Raw genomic sequence first — 25,390 nt, forward strand, 5'->3', positions numbered from 1 at the left:
TTGATGAAATAGGTGTTTCATTATTCCGAGAGATTTTTGTGAAAAGCACTCATGTACAATTGGTCCAAGAAAATGTGTCCTAAATGTTAGAACTTACTTTTATTATTAAATTAATTGATTACACCCTGCAATGAATTATATAAAACAGAGGTGGGATTAGTTGGCAGCTATTTTGAAGAATTGGCAGACATAATGGGACAAATGTCATAATCCCATATGCATATTTATTTCCCCTTTTATCTACTACTATCTACCTCATTGGAAACCCTCAGACTATCTTTGATCGGACTTAACTGGCTTTACTTTGCACTAAACATTATTCCCTTATGATATATCTGTACACTGTGAATGGCTTTATTGGAATCATGTATTGTCTTTCTGCTGGTTGGTTTGAACTCAACAAAAGCTTTTCACTGTGCCTCCATACACGTGACAATAAACTAAACTAACTAACTAACTAACTAACTAACTACTGCCTCAGAGCATCAGAGACCCGGGTTCAATCCTGACCTCTGGTGCTGTCTGTGTGAAGTGTGGAAGTTCTCCCTGTGAATGTGTGGGTTTCCTGGTGGACTGAGGGGCTTGTTTCCGTACTGTATCTCTAAAAATAATGTTTCTTTACTTGTTCATACTTGTCAATCTGGATGGGAAAACTGACATTTATTATCCACTCCTAATTATCCTCTGAAATGAGTGCATTGTTGGGAACAATCAGCTCTTTTCTGATTTGTGTTCAGAGGGCAGTTAAGAGTTAATCAAATTGCTACCCTTGGAGTCCCATATAATAGAAGGTAAGAATAGCAGAGTTCCTTCTCTGAGGGACCTTAATGAAGCAGATGTGTTTTATGACATTTTTCTCGTTTATTGTCACCATTACTGGGATTCCTTTTCTTTTCAGTTACATCTAATTATATTCCCAAGCCAAGGTGTATCTTGTGTATCTGGACCTGTCAACCTGGTTCCCAATTACTAGTCCAATACTATGTTCTATTCTTCCACACCACCCTATTAATGCTTTTGTTTAATACTGATGCCAAAAATCAATTCTATGACTTGTAATGAGTAAAAAATAGTAGGGTTTTTTTTAAGGTTCGTAGTTAAATTGTCTATAACGCCTTTAAATTCATTTTGGAACATCCCAAAGCATTCTATAACCAGTTAAGTCATTTGAAGTGCAGTCACTGCTGTAATATACAAAATACAACAGTAATTTTACATGACAAGATCACACACATTGAAGCCTTCTTAACAATCCACTATACTCAACATAGATCTCAGCTAATAACAAAAATGTTGCATCTTTGATCGGCACAGTGCATGTTATCAGTTGTCATGAATAGAGTTAAAAGTCATGCCAATTCACTGCTACCTTTGTATCATTACCAAAAAATTAATTTCCATCCATTGGTATTTATTGAGGAAATATCATCACTTTCTGATTTCTGTGCTCTGGGTTCTGACATTCTTCATAGTTTTAGACACCTGGATTTCTCAGGAGAAATAGGATAGGCGAGGATGTTTCCTCTGAAGCAACGGAGGTTGAAAAGTGGCATGATGGAGGTATGAGAGACAGAGGTAGGGTAGATGGTCAAAGTCTGTATCCCATGGTGAGGGTATCTAAAACTCGAGGGCGTCTAAGGAGAGAGGGAGGAGGTTTAAAGGTGATCTTGAAGGTAAACATTTTAGCAAAGTGCTGGTAGTAACTGGAATGATCTGACACAGGAGATGGTGGAGACTTGAAGAGTAAGGAAATCAGAATAGTCAGCATAGACACAATGGGCCAAAGGGCCTGTTTTTCTGCTGTGACCCTATCTTTGACCCTGTAATTCCAAATCAAATCAATGCAACGGTGAACTGTTAAATAAGGGGGGAGAAAAAATAAATATTGGAAATGTGTTTCAATGGAGACCAAAAACTTGTATAGTATTGTATTCAATTTATTGTCATTATCTCATAAGTGACAACAAAATGGATTTTCCTTACAGTCATATAACATAAAAATAAATAATAAATAATAAAATTTAAAAATTTTTAAAGCACAAACACAGAAGTCCACGACACAACATGACCCCACAGCAGGTAACTGAACAGGTAAATTAGGAAAAAGGCTTAACAATCCACTTCTAAATCTATTGCTAACATTTTCCAAGTACTACAGAAAGAGTATAATGAGCTACAACCCTGGGCCCATATTCAAGAGATCAGATTGCAGTCCACAATTGTGTTATTCTGTTACGTATAGAATGTGAAAAGGAAAAATCAGCCTAAAACAGTGACACTGAGGGGAATTGAAAGGATGCAAATTATTAAATAGGGAACTGAGTACAATAAGAAACAGCACAATGCCGAGGGAAAATGCTATTTGAAACTGTGTCACGTTTTCTCTTGATGCATGAAATTAATATGACATGTATAATTAATAAAATGTCAAATGAATGGGTAATTAATTTATATTCCAGATAAAAAGGTTACAGCCAAGAGCTCATACCAAAAATATGAATATACTGGTAGTTTTACAGAGTAGACACCATTTATTTGCACCAGATATCCAAATCATAAACCATTTTTTCATTTATGCCGCTGGGGTGAGAGATTGCATCCTTCACGTGGTCCACCCTGGTTCGACTAATGCAATCAACCCACCATGCATAAACAAATAGAACAAGTTGACCTACAACTTCAGGCTGTGCATGCCATACGCAAGAAGAAGAAGATTTATGCCACTGGCAAAACAATTCAATACCATTAGGCAGAATTAGTATCAGCTGTGGCTCAGTGGAGACAGCATCTTCTGAGTTAAGAGAGCCAGGAGTTGAAATCCTACTCCAGAGATTTGAAACGGATATGAAGGCTGACAGTCCCAAGTTAGTACTGTATCACAGCTGCTGTCCACAGGTGCAAAACAGATTAGCCTGTTTGCTGTTCAATGGCAGCAGTTCCATGTGGAACTACCAGAAATTCTCCTCATTTTTGAGTATAGGAGCAGGGAGGTTCTATTGCAGTTGTACAGGGTCTTGGTGAGACCACACCTGGAGTATTGCGTACAGTTTTGGTCTCCAAATCTGAGGAAGGACATTATAGCCATAGAGGGAGTGCAGAGAAGGTTCACCAGACTGATTCCTGGGATGTCAGGACTGTCTTATGAAGAAAGACTGGATAGACTTGGCTTATACTCGCTAGAATTTAGGAGATTGAGAGGGGATCTTATAGAAACGTACAAAATTCTTATGGGGTTGGACAGGCTAGATGCAGGAAGATTGTTCCCGATGTTGGGGAAGTCCAGGACAAGGGGTCACAGCTTAAGGGTAAGGGGGAAATCCTTTAGGACCGAGATGAGAAGAAACTTTTTCACACAGAGAGTGGTGAATCTCTGGAACTCTCTGCCACAGAGGGTAGTTGAGGCCAGTTCATTGGCTATATTTAAGAGGGAGTTAGATGTGGCCCTTGAGGCTAAAGGGGATCAGAGGGTATGGAGAGAAGGCAGGTATGGGATACTGAGTTGGATGATCAGCCATGATCATATTGAATGGCGGTGCAGGCTCGAAGGGCCGAATGGCCTACTCCTGCACCTATTTTCTATGTACCTATAAGTGCCAGCATGTTTGAACATATTCAGATGCCGGCTAGCTTTTCCTAACTTAGTTTAGTTGAGTTTATTGTCATGTGTACTGAGGTGCAGTGAAAAGCTATTGTTGCGTGCTATCTGGTCAGCAGAAAGACAATACATGGTTACAACCAAGCCATTTACAGTGTATAGATACATGATAAGGGAATAGGGTTTAGTGTAAGGTAAAGCCAGCAAAGTCCGATCAAGGATAGTCCGAGAGTCACGAAAGAAGTAGATTGTAGTTCAGCACTGCTCTCAGTTGTGGTAGGATAACAGCTGGGAACAGCTGATAACAGCTGGGAAGAAACTGTCCCTGAATCTGGAGATGTGCGTTTTCGTACTTCTATATATTTTGCCTGATGTGGCAGAGGAGACAAGGGAGTGGCCAGGATGCGACTCGTCCTTGATTATGCTGCTGGCCTTGCCGATGCAGTGCGAGGTATTCAATAGAAGGGTGGTTGGTTTGTGTGACGGTCTGGGCTGCGTCCACAATTCGCTGCAATTTCTTGCGGTCTTGGATGGAGCTGTTCCCAACCCAAGCTCATAAAATGTTTTCTATGGTGCATCTGTAGAAGTTGGTGAGAGTTGTAAGGGACATGCCAAACTTCCTAAGCCTTCTAAGTAAGTAGAGGCGTTGGTGTGCTTTCATGGTCGTTGCTTCAGTATGGGTGGTCCAGGGGCAGTTGTCGGTGTTATTGACTGCTAGGAATTTGATGTTTTCAACTACCTCTACTTCAGCACCATCAATGCAAACTGGGGTATGTCACTTCCTGAAGTCCATCACCATCTGCTTTGTCTTGCTGACATTGAGAGAAAGGTTACTGTCTCTACACCAGGACACGAGGTTCTCAAATGTTGGCACATCTAAAGACCTCATTTGATTTTGACTATCGCAGGAGTTCAAGGAGTAAAATATTAATAGAAAATTGCATGCTCTTAATATATCTTACAGATACAAAATCATTTATCATATTGGTGCCTTCGAGCTACAGTCCAGACCTGAAAAGCACATTTCAATCAGCAATGTTCCCTGACCAGATAATTAAATTTTGAATGTCCTTGGGCTGTGTTCATTTGTAGCAGTTTTAGACTTTGTGCCTTTAAAGGCTCAGACTAGATTAAACAGTTTCACCTGAGTAGCAAAATAATGCATGCCACATTGCAACTTATAATTCCTCTGTCATTATAAAGCAGAATTAGCATTTGATTTACCTTGTATAATGTGTTGTAAGATCCTCTAATGGAGAGAGAATGAGAGAGAGACGTTTTAAACAGAGGGTACGGCAACTTGTCTAACACTGTAATTTCTGGGCTAGAATGTCAACTATGACATTTAAAAAAAACTCATCAGTGATATTATTGCTCGATATTCATCGCTCTCGAGGTGATTGGTCCAACATACGTTACAGCAGGAGTTTGTGGTGTTCAATGAAATACAGGATGCCTTTCTGAAACTGTGATAATTATACAAATTATTGCCATGACACAAAGCAGCAGTTGGCATGTTCACTTGTGCTGTTTATGTTACTGAGCTTTCCACATCCGCATACTGTTACTATTTTCAAAGCTCATCTCGCTTTGAGTTTTTCCTGAGCCAATGCAACAAAGATCTCTTGCAGCACTGTTGGAAGTGTACTAAAACTCCAGTGTGCAGGCAGGCACAGCCTTGTTATAAGGAGAGGGTGGGTGTGGGTTTTATTTTCATAAGGCACATGCCATGTTAATGTTGTAGGGTGCATCTGTCTCTAAAGTAAAAGGCAGCTTGTCTTGTTGATAATTACATTGTTAGGAATCATGTGGGTGGCACAGTGGCGAGGGGTAAGGCTACTGCCTTACAACGCCAGAGACCTGGGTTCGATCCTGACTTTGGGTGCAGTGTGTATGGAGTTTGCACGTTCTCCCCGTGACCTGCGTGGATTTCCTCCAAGAACTTCCGTTTCCACCCACGCTCCAAAGACGTACAGATTTGTGGATTAATTGGCTTGGCATAAAATGTAAAATTGTCCCTAGTGTGTGTAGGATAGTGTTAATGTGCGGCGATCGCTGGTCAGTGCAGACTCGGTGGGCCGAAGTGCCTGTTTCCGCGCTGTATCACTAAACGCCAGAGGGTGTTGAATCTGTGGAATTCTTTGCCACAGAAGGCTGTGGAGGCAGTTAGTGGATATATTTAAAGCAGAATTAGATAGATTCGTGATTAGTATCAGAGGTTACGGGGAGAAGCTAGGAGAATGGGGTTAGGAGGGAAAGATAGATCAAGCAAGATTGAATGGCGGAGTAGACTCGATGGGCCGAATGGTCTAATTCTAGCACTTATGATCTTATGAATTAAACTTAAATAAAAAGTTGTACCGTGTTTGGACCCACCATCGCAAGCATCTACATGAGACATTGTCTCTATTATCAAGGTACATTGGCGTAAGGCCCTCTTCTCAGTACTACCATCATGTAGCAGGTACAGAGACCTGAAGCCATTACCTCTAGGTTCAGGATTAACTACTTTCCCCCAACCATCATCAGGTTCTTGAACTGATCCCAACAATTCTAATACTACCCCGGCAAGGGAACACTTCATTCACCACTGTTTGTCTGAAGAAGGGTCTCGACCCGAATCGTCACATATTCCTTTTCTCCAGCGATGCTGTCTGTCCCGCTGAGTTACTCCAGCATCTTACACCACCATGGATTTGTAGTTTATTTTTTATTATTGATTTTGAATTAATGCCTTTTTTTTTTGCAGTCTTTAATTTTCCTTTTTCACCATCTTGCAGAATTTGTGTAAATGATGTCTGATTTGTGTGTTGTGTGTTGTCTGAGTGTGCCTTTGAGGCTGCTGCAAGCAAGGTTTCCATTGTACCTGTATCTCACTGTACCCGTGCATCTGACAATAAGCTCAACTTGAGTCAACCTGAAGACCATGAACAGTGTCGTGATAGTTCAACAGGTTTAATGCAGTCAACTGTTCAGTGGTATAAACTTAGACATTAGATTAATTTAGAGATACGGCACGACAACAGGCTCCTTCGGCACACTGAGGCCGCACCGACCAGCGATCCCTGCACACTAACACAAGCCTACAGCGCGCGCGAAGATTTTGCCAATCCCCAAATCGTGGGGCGCCGCGCGCGACCACGCATCACTGCCTGTGCCACCACGCCTCACCACGCGCCATGTACGCATAATGCATACCATGTGTCGCGACGCGTAAATGATGCGCAAATGTCGCCCATGTGGGACAGGCCCTTCAGGGAGTGGAAGTAAAGTCGCTGATAGCATTGAAAAAGACTCCAGTTAAGCACTTGATAGGTTTTGAAGTTTAAGGGCCGAAATGTGAGATTAATACTGTTGAGTTGGCATTTGCTGGTATGAATATGATGGGCTGAATGGCCTGTTTCTCTGCTTTATGGCTCCATCAGTGCATGAGTCTTCTTGCAGTTGCAGTCTAACCTGATGAATGTTTTCAGTATTTTCTGTTCTTACATCATTTAGAGCAGAACGTTGAGTAAAAGAGTAAAAGTCTGAAAATTCTTTCACTCAACTTTCTGCACCAGATATTTTGCAGCCTTGTATGAGTGAAATTCAGGTCTGGACTAAAGGAGGCCAAGGTAGAAACTTGAACAACAAACACTTGATTAAATGTTATTTAAACATTTATATTGTCTCAAAATTATGCCTAAATTCCTGAAAACCTGGGTATCAATGTGTTGGATGTCAGTGGCATGGAGTGAAGTAAACTTAAGCATAGATATGCAGGGTGAAAGGTCACATCCCAGTGCCGGTTACTGCACTATTGTCAACCTCTGAATGGGGTTGGGAGATTGCAACCTTCACATGGTCCGCCCTGTTTCGACGAATGCAATCAACCTGGCGTACACAATCAAATAAGATCAAATAGAACAAGTTGGCCTACAACTTCAGGCTGTGCACGTCATACGCAAGAAGAGAAGAACCTCTGAATGACAGTCTTACACGAGCAATCCTCTCCCCCCCAATCTCACCTGCAAAACTATTAATAATGTGCGAGTAAGATCAAAATAACACTGAATTGTGGAAAATGTTGTCTAGATTTTGGCAGCTAGAAAGATACTGTGGAGAGCAAAAAAAGGTCTTTCATCCCCATCAACTATCTGGATATCTATTGAAATTTGAAATGATAATGTGTAAACCCCAAGAAATACTCATTCCCTCTTCAGTCTGAAGAAAGGTCTCCACCCGAAACGTCGCCCATTCCTTCTCTCCAGAGATGCTGCCTGACCCGCTATGTTACTCCAGCATTTTGTATCTACATTCCCCTCGTGTCATGCATTCACGTTTTACCTTTGCATTTGCCTCCAGGTAATTGTACAGCACGTTGACTGAGATGGTGAGATCCCCGGTGTTGAATGGATAAGAACGGTTCCAACCCTGTGGCCCAAATTTCCGTCTCTCTGCCACAACGGCATGAAAGTAGCAAAGAGCAAAGAGAATGCTCTTGAATTCATTTTCCCGTGCGCTCATTTCCAACGTGTCCTAGGATGAAGAATAAATACAAATTCACAGGGTATGCATTATTCTCAAACAATTATACTTTTCCAGCGAGTTTTATCTGCTTTAACCAATGCAGGGCTACATTACTACTTACTGAAGGCAAGAACATTTGACACCATTCTCTGAAAGATGTCCATCCTTCTATATACAGACATTTTAAACATCTTCCACTTGGTAATAATCAATCATAATAAATAAAAACTTAGAAATGGGCATTTCCTTAAATCTTAGCAGTCTTTCCCCAAGAGTATGGGAATCAAGAACCAGAGGACATTGGTTTAAGGTGAGAGGAGAAAGATTGAATAGAAACTTGAGGGGTACCTTTTTTTCACACAATGGGTGGTGGGTGTATGGAACGAGCTGTCAGAGGAGGTAGTTATTATTAGCATCTAAAAGACACTTGGACAATGTATATGGGTAGAAAAGGTTTAGAGGGATGTGGGCTAAAAGTAGGCAGGGGGGGACTAGCTTAGATGGGACATCTTGGTCAGCATGGTCAAGTTGGGCTGCAAGGCCTGCTTCTGGGCTTTATGACTCTAATCACTTCATCTCTTCTGAATTACAAGACATAACATTGGAGAGAGAGTTAAAAAGTGTCAAAAAGTCCATATGATCAGACATGTTCAGTGTTAGAAGGTGTTTACCTTCTTACACTGAACATGTCCGATCATATGGACTTTTTGAAGAAAACGTCAGTAAAAAATTTCTATTATCCCTATAGGTAATGAAACAACCTGTAAAACTCCCAGCTGTTCAAACATCCGCAGCATTTAAACCTGGCCCATTCCTATTCACCAATAGGATTTACTTGATTTCAGCAATCAGTTATCCACCATCTTCCGTTTCTGCATAATCACCAATAAATGATACGTTTTTTTTGTACTTGCTGAGAGTATCAAAAAGATCCACTCACATTATCTTCCTCCTAGTGCAGGCATGTATTGGAAGAAGACAGAACTAAGTTTAACAGCAGAACGTTGGTTGGTTGGAATTATCAGACACAATCTGTTCTCAATTGCCAGCATATAATGAGCTTTGCAGCAATCTGAATTTCCACAGTGTCAGAACAGGATGTGGTTTAGAGTGCAATAATGATTTAAGTAGAGCAAGAGTATGCCAGATTGAATACTCATTGCATCCATGGAGAGCACAGGGGCTATCTTCCTCCCGGCAAGCAAGCAGAAAAAAACAATGAAAATGCCACTTCTGTTCACTCTCCAGTGTCCTACATCATAAATGCACACATGCGCCTTGGATCAAATTTGGTTCTGATTTGTCCCAAAGTTAAAATTGTGCCAGACAGGAGCTGCAATGCAGCCAGAGTACAAGTTAGGGTTCTGGTGCAGAAACATGATGTGTATGCAGGGCACCAGAGGACGAGTAATTGTTGTGAGTTCATAGCCCGACACAGGTTAGCACCACAGTGATACTGGGGGGGAAATTGGAAGGATAAGAATTAATTGAGTCTAGAAAAAGCTCCGAAATAAAAATTAAAAGTCGAGACTTTATCTAGATATGTTATCTTCGGTGTCGGGGTGAGTGCATTCAAGGGCAAATGGTATTGAATCAAGGAAATAACAAAATGCAAGTTAGAAGGCAGAAGCAAATTATGGATTCTTAAACAGCAAAACATGTACTGCATAGATCAATGTAATGGTCTGGTGGGATGTGGAGACACCAACTCAGCATACTGATATGCTGGAACAAAGAGGCACAAAGTACTGATACAGTAAGTGTTCAAAAGGGAACTGCAGATGCTGGAATATCGAAGGTACACAAAATTGCTGGAGGAACTCAGCGGGTGCAGCAGCATCTAGGTACACAAAATTGCTGGAGGAACTCAGCGGGTGCAGCAGCATCTAGTACACAAAATTGCTGGAGGAACTCAGCGGGTGCAGCAGCATCTAGTACACAAAATTGCTGGAGGAACTCAGCGGGTGCAGCAGCATCTAGTACACAAAATTGCTGGAGGAACTCAGCGGGTGCAGCAGCATCTAGTACACAAAATTGCTGGAGGAACTCAGCGGGTGCAGCAGCATCTAGTACACAAAATTGCTGGAGGAACTCAGCGGGTGCAGCAGCATCTAGTACACAAAATTGCTGGAGGAACTCAGCGGGTGCAGCAGCATCTAGTACACAAAATTGCTGGAGGAACTCAGCGGGTGCAGCAGCAGTACACAAAATTGCTGGAGGAACTCAGCGGGTGCAGCAGCAGTACACAAAATTGCTGGAGGAACTCAGCGGGTGCAGCAGCAGTACACAAAATTGCTGGAGGAACTCAGCGGGTGCAGCAGCATGTACACAGATGCTGCTGCACCCGCTGAGTTCCTCCAGCAATTTTGTGTACCTACTGATACAGTAATGTGTGTTCACGCAGGAACAGTGTATATCAGTATATAAAGAGGAGACACCAAGAAATTGCAGATGCAGGAATCTTGAGCAAAACACACAGTGCTGGAGGAACTCAGCGGGTCAGTCAGTATCTGTAGGGGGTCATGAACAGATGGCATTTTGGGTTCAGAGCCTTCTTCACACGGGTCCCAGCCCGAAATGTCGTCAGTCCATTCCCTCCACAGATGCCGTCTGATACGATACAATTTATTTGTCATTTGGACCCCTTGAGGTCCAAACAAAATGACGTTTCTGCAGCCATACATTACAAACAAATAGACCCAAGACACAACATAATTTACATAAACATCCATCACATCGCTGTGATGGAAGGCCAAAAAAACTTATCTCTCCACTGCACTCTCCCCCCCGATGTCAGAGTCAAAGTCAAAGCCCCCGGCGGGCGATGGCGAATTGTCCCGCGGCCATTAAGCCACGCCGGGTGATGCAAGGTCGCGCACCGGGTTCTTGATGTTAGAGCCCCCGGCGTGCGCTCGCAGAGTCCCGCGGCCATTCCAAGCCGCGCTCCAGGAGCTCTTCAACCCCGCAACTCGGGCGGGAGAAGTCGCCGTTGCGGGAGCCCTGAAAAGCGGTCTCCCTCCAGGGACCCCTTTCACCGCTACTTTGTGTTTTGGTAATGATACACAAGTACGTTCTTCCAGGTGTATTCCATTCTGTAATGTGTTCACACCTGTTCACCATACTACCACCCTATAGCTTTCAGCATGTTAGGTTAGCTAACTGGAGCAGTTTGTCAAAGGATATCCAACCTGTGTCACTTTTGACACATGTAAAAGACTACAGAGAGTTCTGCAACACCAGACAGTAACGTTAATCAAAATTTCAAATAAGCTTAAATGTCTCAGTGTTCTTACGAGAGAGAAGAGGATTTACTGCGTCTATGCCATAAGTTACCTGATTGAAGTTATCGAAGGCCTTGTGCAAGTTGGCATGCATTCCAGTTGGGGGCTCATTGGTGATTTTGATAGAGTTCTCCAAGATACCCTGGGGGATAATGTGCCCATCGGGTGAGGGGGCCGGTTCAGCACTGATGAAGACACGGAAGTTCTCGTTACTGCCCTCACTGTGTTGTTCCATTTTCTTCTCCAAGTTACTGAGCCACTTTGCAACGAGATGGATATTCTGCACAGAGAAACATTTAATCCGCAAACATTAATTGTAATGTCATATTTACATATTCGCTAACAGTGTGAAAACACTCACCTCCAGATTCAGGAGAAACACATAGCTTCTATCCAACCATTATCAGACAACCTACAACAACTAGAGAGCAGTCCTGAACTTCCATCTACCTCATTGGTGACTCTCGGACTATCTTTGATCGGACTTTGCTGGCTTTACCTTGCACTAAACGTTTTTCCCTTATCATGTATCTATAAGTGGCTCGATTGTAATCATGTATTGTCGTTCTGCTGACTGGATAGCATTCAACAAAAGGTTTTCATTACACAGCGGGGCCTATCCTATCCACTGGCCCCTTCTCTGTCAATGTTTAGTCAACTTTGTTTTCATGATACCAATGTCCCATATAGTTCAACATTGATTATCTGCCTGCTCTGTGGGATGATGGTGGAAAGGGTCAAGAACTTCTAATTCCTGGGTGTGCACATTTCTGAAGATCTTTCCTGGTCCCAGCACACTGATGCAATTATAAAGAAAGCACATCAGCGCCTCTACTTCCTGAGAAGACTAAGGAGAGTCGGTATGTCAAAGAGGACTCTCTCGAACCTCTACAGGTGCACAGTAGAGAGCATGCTGACTGGTTGCATAGTGGCTTAGTTCGGCAACCTGTGCGTCCAGGAGCAGAAAAGGATGCAGAAAGTTGTGACCACTGCCCAGTCCATCATCGGCTTTGACCTCCCCACCATCGAAGGGATCTATCGCAGTCGCTGCCTCAAAAAGGCAGCCAACATCATCAAGGACCCACACCATCCTGGCCACGCACTCATCTCTCCGCTACCATCGGGCAGAAAGTACAGGAGCCTGAAATCTGTTACATCTAGGTTCAGGAACAGCTTCTTCCCCACAGCCATCAGGCTATTAAACTTGCCGACAAACAGATTCAGAACTGTAACAACCTATTGCATTTATCTGCTTATTTATGTGTATATTGAACAGAACTGTTCTGTATTTTTGCTTACAATATTCTGTCGTGCTGCAGCAGGCAAGAATGTCATTGTCCTATGTGGGACACATGACAATAAATTCTCTTGACTCGACTTGACTAACAAAGTCTGTCTTACCCCCTCTCCCTGAACCAGTTGTCTATTCAGACATATACCCCAAGTTAGATTGGACAAATGGATTGATGTATTTTCAACATCGGAATTTCAATTAAACAGACAGATTGCCAATTTAGAAGTGATTCTGTGAGAGGTTTTCAGTTACAAGTTAATTACCGGATACTTAGCCCAGTGCCAACCTGTTTAACTGCCTCAAACTGCATCCAGAACATATGCTGGATGCTTGGACATTTCAATAACTCAACCTATTTCATTTCTTTTTCACCCTTTGCTGTCTTTTGATTTCTGGATCTGAGTGGCTGTGGCATGCAAGGCAATAAAAGAGCATTTGCAGCAATAATGAAACAACCTCTATGTTTTACCAACTCGTAAAGCTGCAGGTCACAAAGGAATTACATCCTGATCCAATACATCAAGGACTGCTTTCATGTGTTGGCTGATGGGAGGTTACAGTCTAATAAATTGTCTTTCATGTAACATAGAAGTGGATGTCAGCAGGCCTGAATATATTCTTGCTAACCTGGCATTCCCTTCTCTCATTGTTCACATTATGTGTGAACACACAGGTCCCATCAGATCAACTGTTACAAACAGAAAGCTCCATTTTCATCATCAGCCACCCTTCACCTTGACTTTCTTTCCAAAGAAGAAGTCACCCATTCGCCCTTCTGGAAAACACAAGACTTTGTCTAAAGTGCAGTCCCAGGCATGTGATTCTTGATATTGATCAGTGGTTGTAAAGGAAGTAACTCGGTGATCTGGCCATGTGTCAACTCTGGTAGTTTCTCAGGTAATGCAGAAGACATTGAAATAGTCCTTGCGGAGGTCTGTCAGGGTTAGCTTCTGTCTGAAACTTTCATTCATATTGTGCATGAACAATGTATAGGGAGGAACTGCAGATGCTGGTTTAAACCGAAGATGTAGCAAAGAATAAAGAACTAAAAACCTAAAAAGGGATCTAAAGTTTTACAGAAAATGGTTGCAGAAAACACAGATGGCATTTGGACCATTGCAACAGTGCTAGCTACATATAAAAGGAAAATTAGTTCTACCCATGTTTTTTCCTGCACCTAATTTTAAGCAAGCATTCGCAATGTTCCATTCCCTACACACCCTCTGAATCTATTGAAGTTCAGAAGATTATGACCAATGTTTCTGTCATTTCCTCTCTTATTTCCCTCATAAACGTTGGGTGTATTTTCTCTGGACAGAGTGACTTTAAGTACAATCCAAAGAATATGAGTCTGGAGAAGGGTCCCAACCCAAAACATCACCTATCCATCTTCTCCAGAGATGTTGCCTAATTCGCTGATTTACTCCAGAATTTTGTGTCTATCATTTGACCTTTCTGGGACCTGATATTTATCAACATTTATCCAGTCCAGAATCTCAACTATATCTTCCTTTGCTGACACTCCGATATAATCTTCCTCATTGTTAGAATTAGAATGAAACCTCTTTTGCATCTTAAAACAGAGGAAAGGTTTTTGAGCCTTACAAGGCAATACGCCATTGTAAGGAGTTTGCCCAGAGCAACCTAAACAATGTGGAATAGTGGAATGCAATCTGAATTTAGAAAGATATTGCAAATACCAACCCAACTATAAATGTGACCATAGTTAAAATTGGTTTATATTGTTTTAGCCTTTCCAGTTTCTAATTTATCAATTGGTTACATTTTAAATATGGAGATAATTGCTTTTCATATTTTCATCTTTTATTTGCACTTGGGTTCCATTTCTGGCAGCACATCCACTTTGTGACTTCCGTAATACAATCCTCCCCGCCCTCTAACCCCACACAATGATGGCCTCAGCCATGTGCACTAAAACCTTAAACATCCTTCATGTCAAGCCCAGGTTTGTTTACATCCACCCTGGTTCTCATCCTCCACCCTCCACAAACTGCTGCTCATCTGAAGCTCCATCAGCTGTAGAATATTTTGCACTGTCTCAGTCAGCTATTCTGTTGATTGAAAGATACAGCATGGAAACAGACCCTTCGGCCCATCGAGTCCATGCTGCAGCTGCAAACTTGGAAATTAATTTCCTGAACCCTTGCAGCTCTGTTTCTCCCTTCACTCCGACAAGACTTTGTGTAATACGCTGTCTCTGTCTAAGATTTTGACTGCACATCCTTGTTTGCCTCGGGTTTCATGTTGCATCATATCCTCTGCTAAAAGCTTTATATAAATGCACATTTAGTTTGTTTTAGTTTTAGAGATACAGTGCGGAAACTGGACCTTCGGCCCACCGAGCCCATACTGTCCACTCATCCTCGCATATTAACACTATTAACACTAGGAACAATTTACATTTTTACCATCCCAATTAACCTACATACCTGCACGTCTTTGGAGTGTGGGAGGAAACCGAAGATCTCGGAGAAAACCCACGCAAGTCATGGGGAGAACGTACAAACTCCGTAGTCAGGATCGAACCCGGGTGTCTGGTATTGTAAGGCAGTACTTCTATTGGGACGCAGTGCATATTATCCACATGATGGTTAAGTTCATGTTTTAATTCGTTAAGTACCTAATTACATGGAGGTTGGTAATGCAGGATGATGCTTCATTGTCACAGTATATTACTGAACCCTTGGTAACCCCATTCTTTCCCACACTCAATGGATAACTGGTTCTGGGCCAATTTCTCAGAATCATTTCCAAGCTGCTTATCTATTCATGGACTGTTTTTCCATTTATATCCGTCAGATTCATTCTTTCAAGAAAAGCCACTTCTCTGAACTGAATCAAATGGCTGGATGAGCAGGAAATCACAACACAAATTATAGAACATTTTCTAAACTAAGCACCCACTCTGAACCATCCTGGAAGCTGGACGGCCAAATGCCAGACAAAGGAAGTACCCATTACAGTTTTAAACAGCAATTTAACTAGAAAATATCCCTCAAACGCAACACGGAGTAAAATGCTTAACTTCAATGAGCTTTCCTATCTAAAAGAACAACAAACTATTACGACTGATAATTGCAATGAGAGTTTGAGAATGGCTGCAATCTCCCCACTTTACAAGATAATACAACAAAGTCAAAGCCTGGCAGCATTGAACGAGGAGATGAATTACACAGAGTTTGCTGCAAAAACTTGATTAATATCTATCTTCCAACTGACAGTTTGCAGTTGTTTAATTTACTTTTGTAACTGAAGTTAACTCAGCAACAACATGTGGACAATGTACTAGTCGCACAATGAATTGAATTGATTGTGAAATAATTGAACGGGTATTTCTGATAATGAACTTAAATTCCTGGATTTCTGGTTTAGCACTTTCTTTCAATCGGTCATGTTGTTCTATTTAGTTTAGTTTAGTTTAGTTTAGGGATTCAGCGTGGAAACAGACCCTTCGGCCCACCGAGAGACTAGCTCTATCCTACACACTAGGGATTTTTATCCTACACACTAGATTCCAAACTACTGACCTCGCTTGCCGCAATGGCTACTGATTGCACCACCGATTATCGATATATTCTTCTTCTCGCCCTGCAAACCAGCTCTCACCCTGAATCCACCCCTCACTGTAGTGAGAGGAGCCTGGCACGCGAGAAGTCTGTGGTTAACAAATAGTTCATCGTGCTGGGCTTGGTATTGAGGGAGGGTGGGAAGGGCAGTGGACCCCTGTTATTGGGGGACTAACCGTGCATTTCGGAATGCTATTGGCTAGACGCAGTGCTATGGCGGTCACTCGGTATAAAGCAGGCATTCCCCGGCGTGCTCCTTTGTTCTTGGGCGGGCTGGATCGCGACTAGCGCCATGGAAGGGGGCATAAATAGAGGGTGGGGTGCTGCTGTAGAAGAGGCCATGTACAAACCTAGATAAGTAGATGTATATTCCCGATTGCCAATAAACTGTTCAGCCTCACCGACGGGCTGGGTCACAACAGGTGCCTCAGAAGGGGTGATAGACAGAGAGAAGTGTGTTGTTGAAGGGGCCCAGATATCTAGATGTTTACCTCCTATTGTCAATTGATTTATACTGTAACTCATGTGTGAACCTTTTTCTGTTCTACCAGTCGGATCCTTGAACTCGTTCCCTTGCAACACCCATCAATGGCTGATGGATACAGGCTTCACTGATATACTCTGCCTGCTTCATCGTGGATCTTGTATGGCACTGGATTTGTAGAAAGACATCAAGATAAATGGTTGAAATTAAGAAGTTAGTTCTTAGTTTTAACAATAACCAACTGTAAAATATATCTTTCTTTTTTTGAGACGAAACATTTAAGTTCCGTTATTTTGGATAAAAGCTTATATTAAAGTGGTTTAAACGACCTTAATATATTTTGTTTATCCATTAGGGAGCACTACAGCTGTCGTAATAGAGCTAAAATATTCAGCCATGAAACAGGTTTGTGTACCATTATTAAGACCCCAAACACTTAGAGAATTGTCTCGTGAGGGATCACAACAAAGTAACTCAGAAGAAAATGCACAAGAAAGGTCTATTTCAGTAGCATTACTTGTGAATGAGAGGTTGTCACCAGGGTGAATTTTACGCCGACCACCATCAGTGCAAACCTGCACAAATGCAAAGATGCTCTGATACGTCAAGGCCAGTCTAGTGAGAAAGGAGACCACCATAATGGTTTAAGAAATACTTCAAGAATACAGTATTCGTCTGCCAAACGCTGATATCAAGTGAGAGAGTTTGTGAAGTAACAAATGGCCTGGCTGTACAGGTTGTAGCTGTTGAAAAATGTGGCTATTTTAAATGAACCAACTTCATTGTTGATGTTAAGTATTTTACTTGTAAGATGGCACTGGAGGATGGCAACTCTGCATGCTGGTCCCAAAGGTGGCTCTACTATCATCTCCTCGCCTGCTCCATATGGACGGCCTCGGCGATCGGAAGCGGTCCGCGCTCATGAGCGAGCTGCTCACTCTGATGTACGGCCACCAACCCTGCCTGCTGTTCGAGCAGGCCTTCCTGGAGCAAATGCCCGATGACATCCGCCTGCTCCTCGCTGGATTGGACTTTGCCGACCCCCTGCAGCCCGCCGAATGGGCCGATGAACTGTGGCTCGCCAAGCAGCAGGACGGCGGGTCCATCAATCGGGTGTCCACGCTCGTGCACCAGCAGCTCCGCAGCGATGCCCAACCCTCTGCTGCCGTCGCCGTGCCGCAGCTACCCGCCGGAGACTGGGTTAAGTGGTGCTACTACCACCAACGCTGGGGTGACCAGGCCCGATGATGCCGCGCCCCCTGCTCGTTTGGGGGAAATACCTCGGCCGATCGTCAGCTGAGGCTATCGCGATTGGTCAGAATCGCCGCCTCTACGTTGGGGACCTCGGTTCCAGACTTTGCTTCATCGTGGACTCCTGGGCCGTCGTGAGCATCCTCCCCCCCGACCGGACTGGACACCCGTGCTGGTAAGCGAGGCCCCATCCTGACCGCCGTCAACCGTAGCACCATCCGCACGTATGGCACGCCGGCTCTTTCCCTCATCTTCGACTCCCGCCCATATTCCTGGAATTTTACCATCGTGGACGTGGTCCAGCCGTTGCTGGGTGCCGATTTCCTCCGCTACCTCACCTTACTCAATCGACTCGACTCGCCAAACTGGCATCTTTCTCTTCACCATGCCTTTTTTACTTGTGTTGGCTTGATTATATTCAAACATAATATTATCTGATTTGATTGGATAGCATTCAAACAAAGGCTTTTAACTGTACTTCAGTACACATGATAATAACAAACCTAACCTATTTCATTATCAATCACTACAAAACAAACGCTAAGAAAATGTTTCAAAATGCATTCTTTTTTCTCTCTGCAAATGAACTCCAAGCATATGGAGAACAATATATGTCACAAAGAGAATTAAAACGGCATGAAATTGTTTTGCATCCTTGGGTACCAAATGAAAACCACTAAAAACAGCCCACACATGCAATTTCTTCCATTTGTACAAATTAATTACATTCTGGACAAAAGATTTTATCTCATTCTCATTCACAGAAAAGAACACAAATAGAAAAGATGTGGGCATTCTCTAATACTGACTTTGATTAGTCAGACTGATATGTTCTTGTGGATAATTATATACATTAATGGTTGCTTTTTCTCGTTAAACAAATAGGTTGAAAATTAGAAACTTTACTGGAATGCACAGACGCCGACCACAATGCAACATGAAGACAGGCACAAAAGACTCGAGTAACTCAGCAGGTCAGGCAGCATCTCTGGAAAAAAGGAATAAGTGACATTCTGGGTCGTACCCTTCTTCAGACCTTTCGGTCTCGACCCAAAATGTCACCTATTCCTTTTCTCCAGAGATGCTGCCTGACCCACTGAGATACGCCAGCCTTTTGTGTCTATTTTCGATTTATACCAGCATCTGCAGTTCCTCCTTACACAATGTAAAATGAACAAGATTTGTTTAACCTGGACGTCTGCTTAGATATCCATGAACTGGAAGCAGAGTCAAGATCTAGGTACTTGGTGGGCATAGGGCCAACAAAGTAGCAAACTATTTTTTTGAAACACATGACAAAATTAACATTTTAGCATTATGAAGTCAATGGGAAAATGAGAGGGAGTGAGAACATTACAGTCTTTATCATGATCACTCCACATTACACTCTAGAACTACAGCGTGGACACAAGCCTTTGTATAATACACCAAATTGCACAGATCTACATATGATCAGGTTGAGAATTTGGCAATAACTAAATTGCAGGAAAGTACAGATGCCTTAGATGGATGGATCAATATGGATTCAGAGTATCTATTCGAAGGAACACGATGGTTCAAATTGAGTGGATATCATCCAGATTTCAATGTAATGGAGCAGATAGGGTGGTGGGTGTATGGAACAAGCTGCCAGAGGAGGTAGTTGAGACAGGGACTATCCCAACATTCAAGTAACAGTTAGACAGGTACATGGATAGGACAGGTTTGGAGGGATATGGACCAAACGCGGGCAGGTGGGACAAGTGTAGCTGGGACATCTTGATTAGTACAGGTGTCAGAGGTTATGGGGAGAAGGCAGGAGAATGGGGTTAGGAGGGAGAGATAGATCTGCCATGTTTGAATGGTGGAGTTGACTTGATGGGCCAAATGGTCTAATTCTACTCCTATTCCTTATGACCTTTTGGCATGTTGGCCAGTGTGGGCAAGTTTGGCCAAAAGGCTGTCAAAATTGTATTCCACAGAGTAACACAATTAATCAGATAAAGCCCAGAGAACCAGTCTGTAATAATATATCGGAACAACAGCAATGTCTGATACATACCTGCAAGATGACCCAGTGGCCCTCTTTGGCTGCCAGGTCCAGAGCCTGCTCAGCCACCACCTCCTGGCCTTGGCCCAGTGACACGTTGTGAAAGTTTCTATTGTCAAATGTAAAACCCAGCTTTTTGCCTGCAGTTGAAGAACAAATAATGAGAGCGCAGCACTCCATCTTTTGTTAGTATGACCTAATTCACTCATGCTAAAGTGATGAATCAGCATTTTGGCGTACATGGTCTCAAATAAAAATATTCAATACAAAAATATTAATATAAAAACATAAACAGAAAATAAGGATGCAATATACTTTATGAAACTTTGAGAAATTATTAACTTTATTCAATATTTGTAGAAAGTTTGGCAGCTCATTGAAACCTGCCATTGGCTAAATTACAAAAAAAGACCCAAAGTGCTGGAGTAACTCAGCGGGTCAGGCAGCATCTCTGGATGGGTGACCACTTGACCTTCTTCTATTGGGCCTACCCCTTATTCTTAAACTGTGACCCCTGGTTCTCGACTCCCCCAACATCAGGGACATTTTCCTGCATCTACCCTGGCCAATCTTCTAAGATATTTATAAGTTTTTAAAAGATCTCCTCTCATCCTTCTAAATTCCAGTGAATGCAAGCCCAGTCGACCCATTCTTTCATCATATGTCAGTCCCGCCATCCCGGGAATTAACCTGGTGACCACTGCACTCCCTCAATAGCAAGAATGTCCTTCCTCAAATTAGGAGACCAAAATTGCACACAATACTCCAGGTGCATTCTCACCAGGGCCCTGTACAACTTCAGTAGGACCTCCTTGCACCATAACTGTTGGGGGAGTCCAGAACCAGGGGTCACAGTTTAAGAATAAGGGGTAGGCCAATTAGGACTGAGATGAGGCAAAACTTTTTTACCCAGAGAGTTGTGAATCTGTGGAGTTTTCTGCCACAGAAAGCAGTGGAGGCCAATTCACTGGATGTTTTCAAGAAAGAGTTAGATTTAGCTCTTTGGGCTAAGGGAATCAAGGGATATGGGGAAAAAGCCGGAACGGGGTACTGATTTTGGATGATCAGCCATGATCATATTGAATGTCGGTGCTGGCTCGAATGGCCTACTCCTGCACCTATTTTCTATATTTCTATGTTTATCTTGGCAGCCTATTTGGCAGAGACGGATGAGCCTGTTCCTGTGCTGTACATTCTGTTATATTCTACCGCACCACCTCTCTTACTGAAAGCTAACTTATTTCTCTCTTTCCAAATCCAAATAAAGAGACTTAAAATATTAGTGACAAATCAGACTTGGAAATATTAACTGAATCTGCCCAACCTTCTAACAGTTTCAAGCACTTTCTGTTTTTTCTAACAATCCACTTCAAAGTTTTGAAATTTTTTTTGGCGCATAGATTGGGAAAGGAGGAGACCTGTGGTCGACAACAGCCACTACTGGTGTCACGTGCCTGGAGTATTTCAGCAGCACGTAACATGGAAGAACAGATGTCTGACAGAAAAGCTGGGGAAGATGGTCCAATATCTGCAGTTTATCCAGTTAACCCCTAAACTAACAAATGTCTTTGCTACATAATGCTTTCAAATTGTTTTGTTTTTGCCAGTGATTAACATTTATTTGTTCAGCTTTATTTCAGTTTTATCTCATGAGAAATTGGCAATAAAGATACGTGAAACATTACCATGTCTTTCTACGTCCTTGAGTGGATCGACACCAGGAGACAGGATGAAAAACATCGGGATGGCTGGACCAGATTCGTCAAAGGACGTTGCAAAATCCAATGGCCTCCCCACAACATACTTGGTGCCCAATCGTTCTTCAACAAAATCGCTGAGGAGGTGAGGAGAGGTTTTTATTATTGTGTCACAACATCCACCAACTTTGATGTTCAAAGCTGGTTTACCAACGATCAAAAATCAATTCACATCTGGCAAACGTTCATCCACTGAAAGTGTTGACCCATCAGTGTGGAGGTGACCTACATTCAAAGCCCGGTGAGGCAGCATCTATGGAGCGAAGGAATAGATGACGTTTCGGGTCGAGACCCTTCTTCAGTCTGAAGAATGGTCTCGACCCGAAACGTCACCTATTCCTTCGCTCCATAGATGCTGCCTCACCCGCTGAGTTTCTCCAACATTTTTGTCTACCTTTGATTTTTCCAGCATCTGCAGCTCTTTCTCATACATTCAAAGCCCAGTTCATTTGCTTGTTTCAGTCTGAGAATGTGCTTTTATACCAAGGAACTGGTATAAGGAGAAAGTGCTGAATGATGCAAAACGTTGTCAAAATATTCCGAAGGAAATAGGCAAAGTTTCGGGGCAAAATCCTTCTTTAGACTGAAGAAGGGTTTCGGCCCGAAACGTTGCCTATTTCCTTCGCTCCATAGATGCTGCCTCACCTGCTGAGTTTCTCCAGCATTTTTGTCTAGCCTAGGTATGATCTCCAGTTGTGCCCAGTATCTGAGACAATCCACTGACAGTCTCTCAGACTAGCTAGGCCAGGCAAGGTAAAGTATATCATAAATACAAGGGTATTGATATCGTTGCAAAATCCTCATCCACATTTGAAACACCACTTAATCTTCCTGTTATTATTGATACCATTGTTTTCATTATGAAGTAAATGCAGAACCCAAGATTAAATTTAGTATTGGACCAAAATGGAACAATTGCATCAAAATAATCATTCGGAATTTTACGGTACATAGTTTAACACCTAGTACCAATACACAAACGCCAAATCAACAATGAAGATTTTAGAAACTTCAACCCATAAACCATTAGCAAGGCATTGTCCAAAAGGTTCATTAACAATGAAAGCCCCTGGTGTCTTTGTTCTTACCGGACGGCATAGGTCATTCTGTCAGGACGTAGAGCCCTCATCATACACAGCTGTTGCAATGTTGATTTGTTTTTCCATTCTTGTGGAAACTTCTCTTTCTCTGGACATTCACACTCCACAAACTTCTTCCACCGTTTGGCAGAGCCTTCGATATCACGGTCAAGGTTTCGAAACTCCTCCATAGATGCTAGAGCCTAACAACATAAACAAGTGTTTACTTGGTCCAGCAACAGCTGTAACTATTTAAAGGGGCAGCATGGTGGCGCAGCGGTAGAGTTGCTGCCTTACAGTGCCAAAGACCCGGGTTGTCTTTTCGGAGTTTGTACATTCTGCCTGTGACCGCTTAGGTTTTCTCTGAGAAATTCAGTTTCCTCCCACACTCCAAAGAGGTAGAGGTTTGTAGGTTAATTGTCTTGGTATAAATGTACAAAATGTCCCTAGTGTGTGTACGATAGTGTTAATATGTGGGGATCACTGGTCGGTGTGGACTTGGTGGGATGAAGGGCCTCTTTGCGGGCTGTATCTCTAGAAAAATACTACCATCAAGCAGATGATGCCTACGTATATATTGTGACAATCTCCTGCTGGCTTTGCAAAATTGGTATTTAACGCCTGCCTGATCAACGACTTGCACAGACACCGTGAAGTTGCTACATTTGTACAATACATAAGAACTAAAATCATTGCTTGCAGTTTGATCTATTAGCAAGCCATCTAAGGATGATTACAACAGTATGATAAGTGTAAGTGACTGACAATAAAACTCAAAGGACAAAGGACATTTATTGTCACATACACCAATTGGTGCAATGAAATTTGAGTTTCCATTGCAGCACACCAATAAAAATAAAACACAGCATTAAAGAATTTGACATTAAACATAAAAACATCCCCCCCCCAATGGTTCCCACTGTGAGGGAAGGCAGCAAAGTCCAGTCCTCTTCCTCTTGTTCACCCGTGGTCAGGGCATATTTGAGGCCTCCGCAGCCGCCGCGACGGCAGCCCGATGTTTCAGGCCCTCTCGCTGGATGATGGAGCTCCGGCGTCGGAAGAACACTCTCAGCAGCCTGGAGTGTCTGGAACAGCCGCTTGCTGCCAGAGACCGCAGCTCCCGAAGTCCACAGGCCGCGCTGGTCGGAGCGCCAACACTGGCGATCTCGGCGAAAGATCCCAGGCTCCGCGGTGTTTAAACTCAGTGCTGCCCGCAGCTGGACGCTCCACAAACACTGGCTCATTGACACTTATCAATAATATGTGCACTCATTGCTTTAATGAGTGAATTATTTTATGAGACGAAAAATATCTTATCACTGCTTTCTCTTTTCTCTCTCTCGGAACTTAATAGTTGACCTCCCTTCATTTTGTTTTAGTGTTTGTACCCTATTTATTAGTAAATTCAAACCTTTCTATATCTCCCTCCTTCTCAGTCCTTCTGAGTTATCCAACATCTTATCAATACCCTTGTATTTATGATAGATATTACCTTGGTTGAGGAGATGTCCTGCTCGTCCCCTGCTCACACACTGCCTCCTTCATACTTATCAGCTCCCACTATCAGTAAATTAAAGCTGTAGGAACTCTGACTAATAGCACTTGAACCTTGTAATCTTTGATTAGGTTTATGTCAAGTTCTTGAGAAAATCTGGGTAACAGGGAGAGGTTTAAAAGGAATAATCACAAAATGATTTGCTGGCCTTGGAGCTTAATTAGATGAAGAAATGAAAGAGCTGATGATTATTTAACCCAAAAGCTTAAGATGAATGTGAATGCAAATTGATTTAAAAATACAGCTAGTTTTGGATATGTGTACAGTAATGATTTAATTGCTGAAGTGTAAAATTGGTAATTGTTTAATCTGCTTCAAGAGGCAGAGTCATCTATCATAACACAATATGCTGCCACAAACAGCTCTGTGATCATGTCTAAGAAATATGTTTGCTGTTCAAAACACAAAGTGCTGGTGTAATTCAGCGGGTCAGGCAGCATCTGTGGAGGGAATGGATGAGTGACATTTCAGATCAGGACCCTTCTTCAGACTTCTAATGAAGGGTCGCAATCCCAAACGTTGTATGTCCATTACCTCCATAGATACTGCCTGACCAGCTGAGTTACTCCAGCACTTTATATTTTGCTCAAGATTGCAACATCTGGATCTCCTTGTGCCTCCATGTTTGCTGTTCGATTGATTTTCTGGTGTACTTCCTCCAAATTGCTAATCCTCAAGCAAATTTGGTAAAATTAATATACATTTTAACAAGTAAAAGATTGATCACCATGTGCTTGACTGCAGACATAAGGATTGGCCATCAACTAACATTTGAAAGACTGAACTATACTTGGAGCAAGACAGACACAAAATGCTGAAGTAACTCAGCGGGACAGGCAGCATCTCTGAAGAGAAAGAAAGGGTGACATTTCAGTTCAAGAACCTTCTTCAGACCAATACAGACCCCAGTCTCAAGAAGGGTCACGACCCGAAACGTCACCCATTTCTTCTCTCCAGAGAAGCTGCCTG

The 25,390-nt window shown here is 42.6% G+C and overlaps 1 protein-coding gene across 2 annotated transcripts in view; it reads right to left on the reverse strand.

The window, feature by feature from the left end:
• The window catches only part of dnah9 (dynein axonemal heavy chain 9), a 325,024-nt gene that overhangs the window by 42,110 nt on the left and 257,524 nt on the right, over positions 1-25,390 (reverse strand). Inside the window, exons 60-65 of one of the 2 annotated variants that reach the window (XM_033044072.1) lie at positions 22,876-23,069; positions 21,716-21,864; positions 20,043-20,170; positions 11,438-11,665; positions 9,045-9,056; positions 7,922-8,113 (exon numbers count right to left, since the gene is read on the reverse strand). In XM_033044072.1, the coding sequence (XP_032899963.1) occupies positions 7,922-8,113; positions 9,045-9,056; positions 11,438-11,665; positions 20,043-20,170; positions 21,716-21,864; positions 22,876-23,069 (903 nt within the window). The remainder of the gene's footprint in view (positions 1-7,921; positions 8,114-9,044; positions 9,057-11,437; positions 11,666-20,042; positions 20,171-21,715; positions 21,865-22,875; positions 23,070-25,390) is intronic. The other variant, XM_033044073.1, reaches the window with a different exon arrangement.

This window comes from Amblyraja radiata, chromosome 26 (genome assembly GCF_010909765.2).
Source record: "Amblyraja radiata isolate CabotCenter1 chromosome 26, sAmbRad1.1.pri, whole genome shotgun sequence".
Lineage (NCBI taxonomy): Eukaryota > Metazoa > Chordata > Chondrichthyes > Rajiformes > Rajidae > Amblyraja > Amblyraja radiata.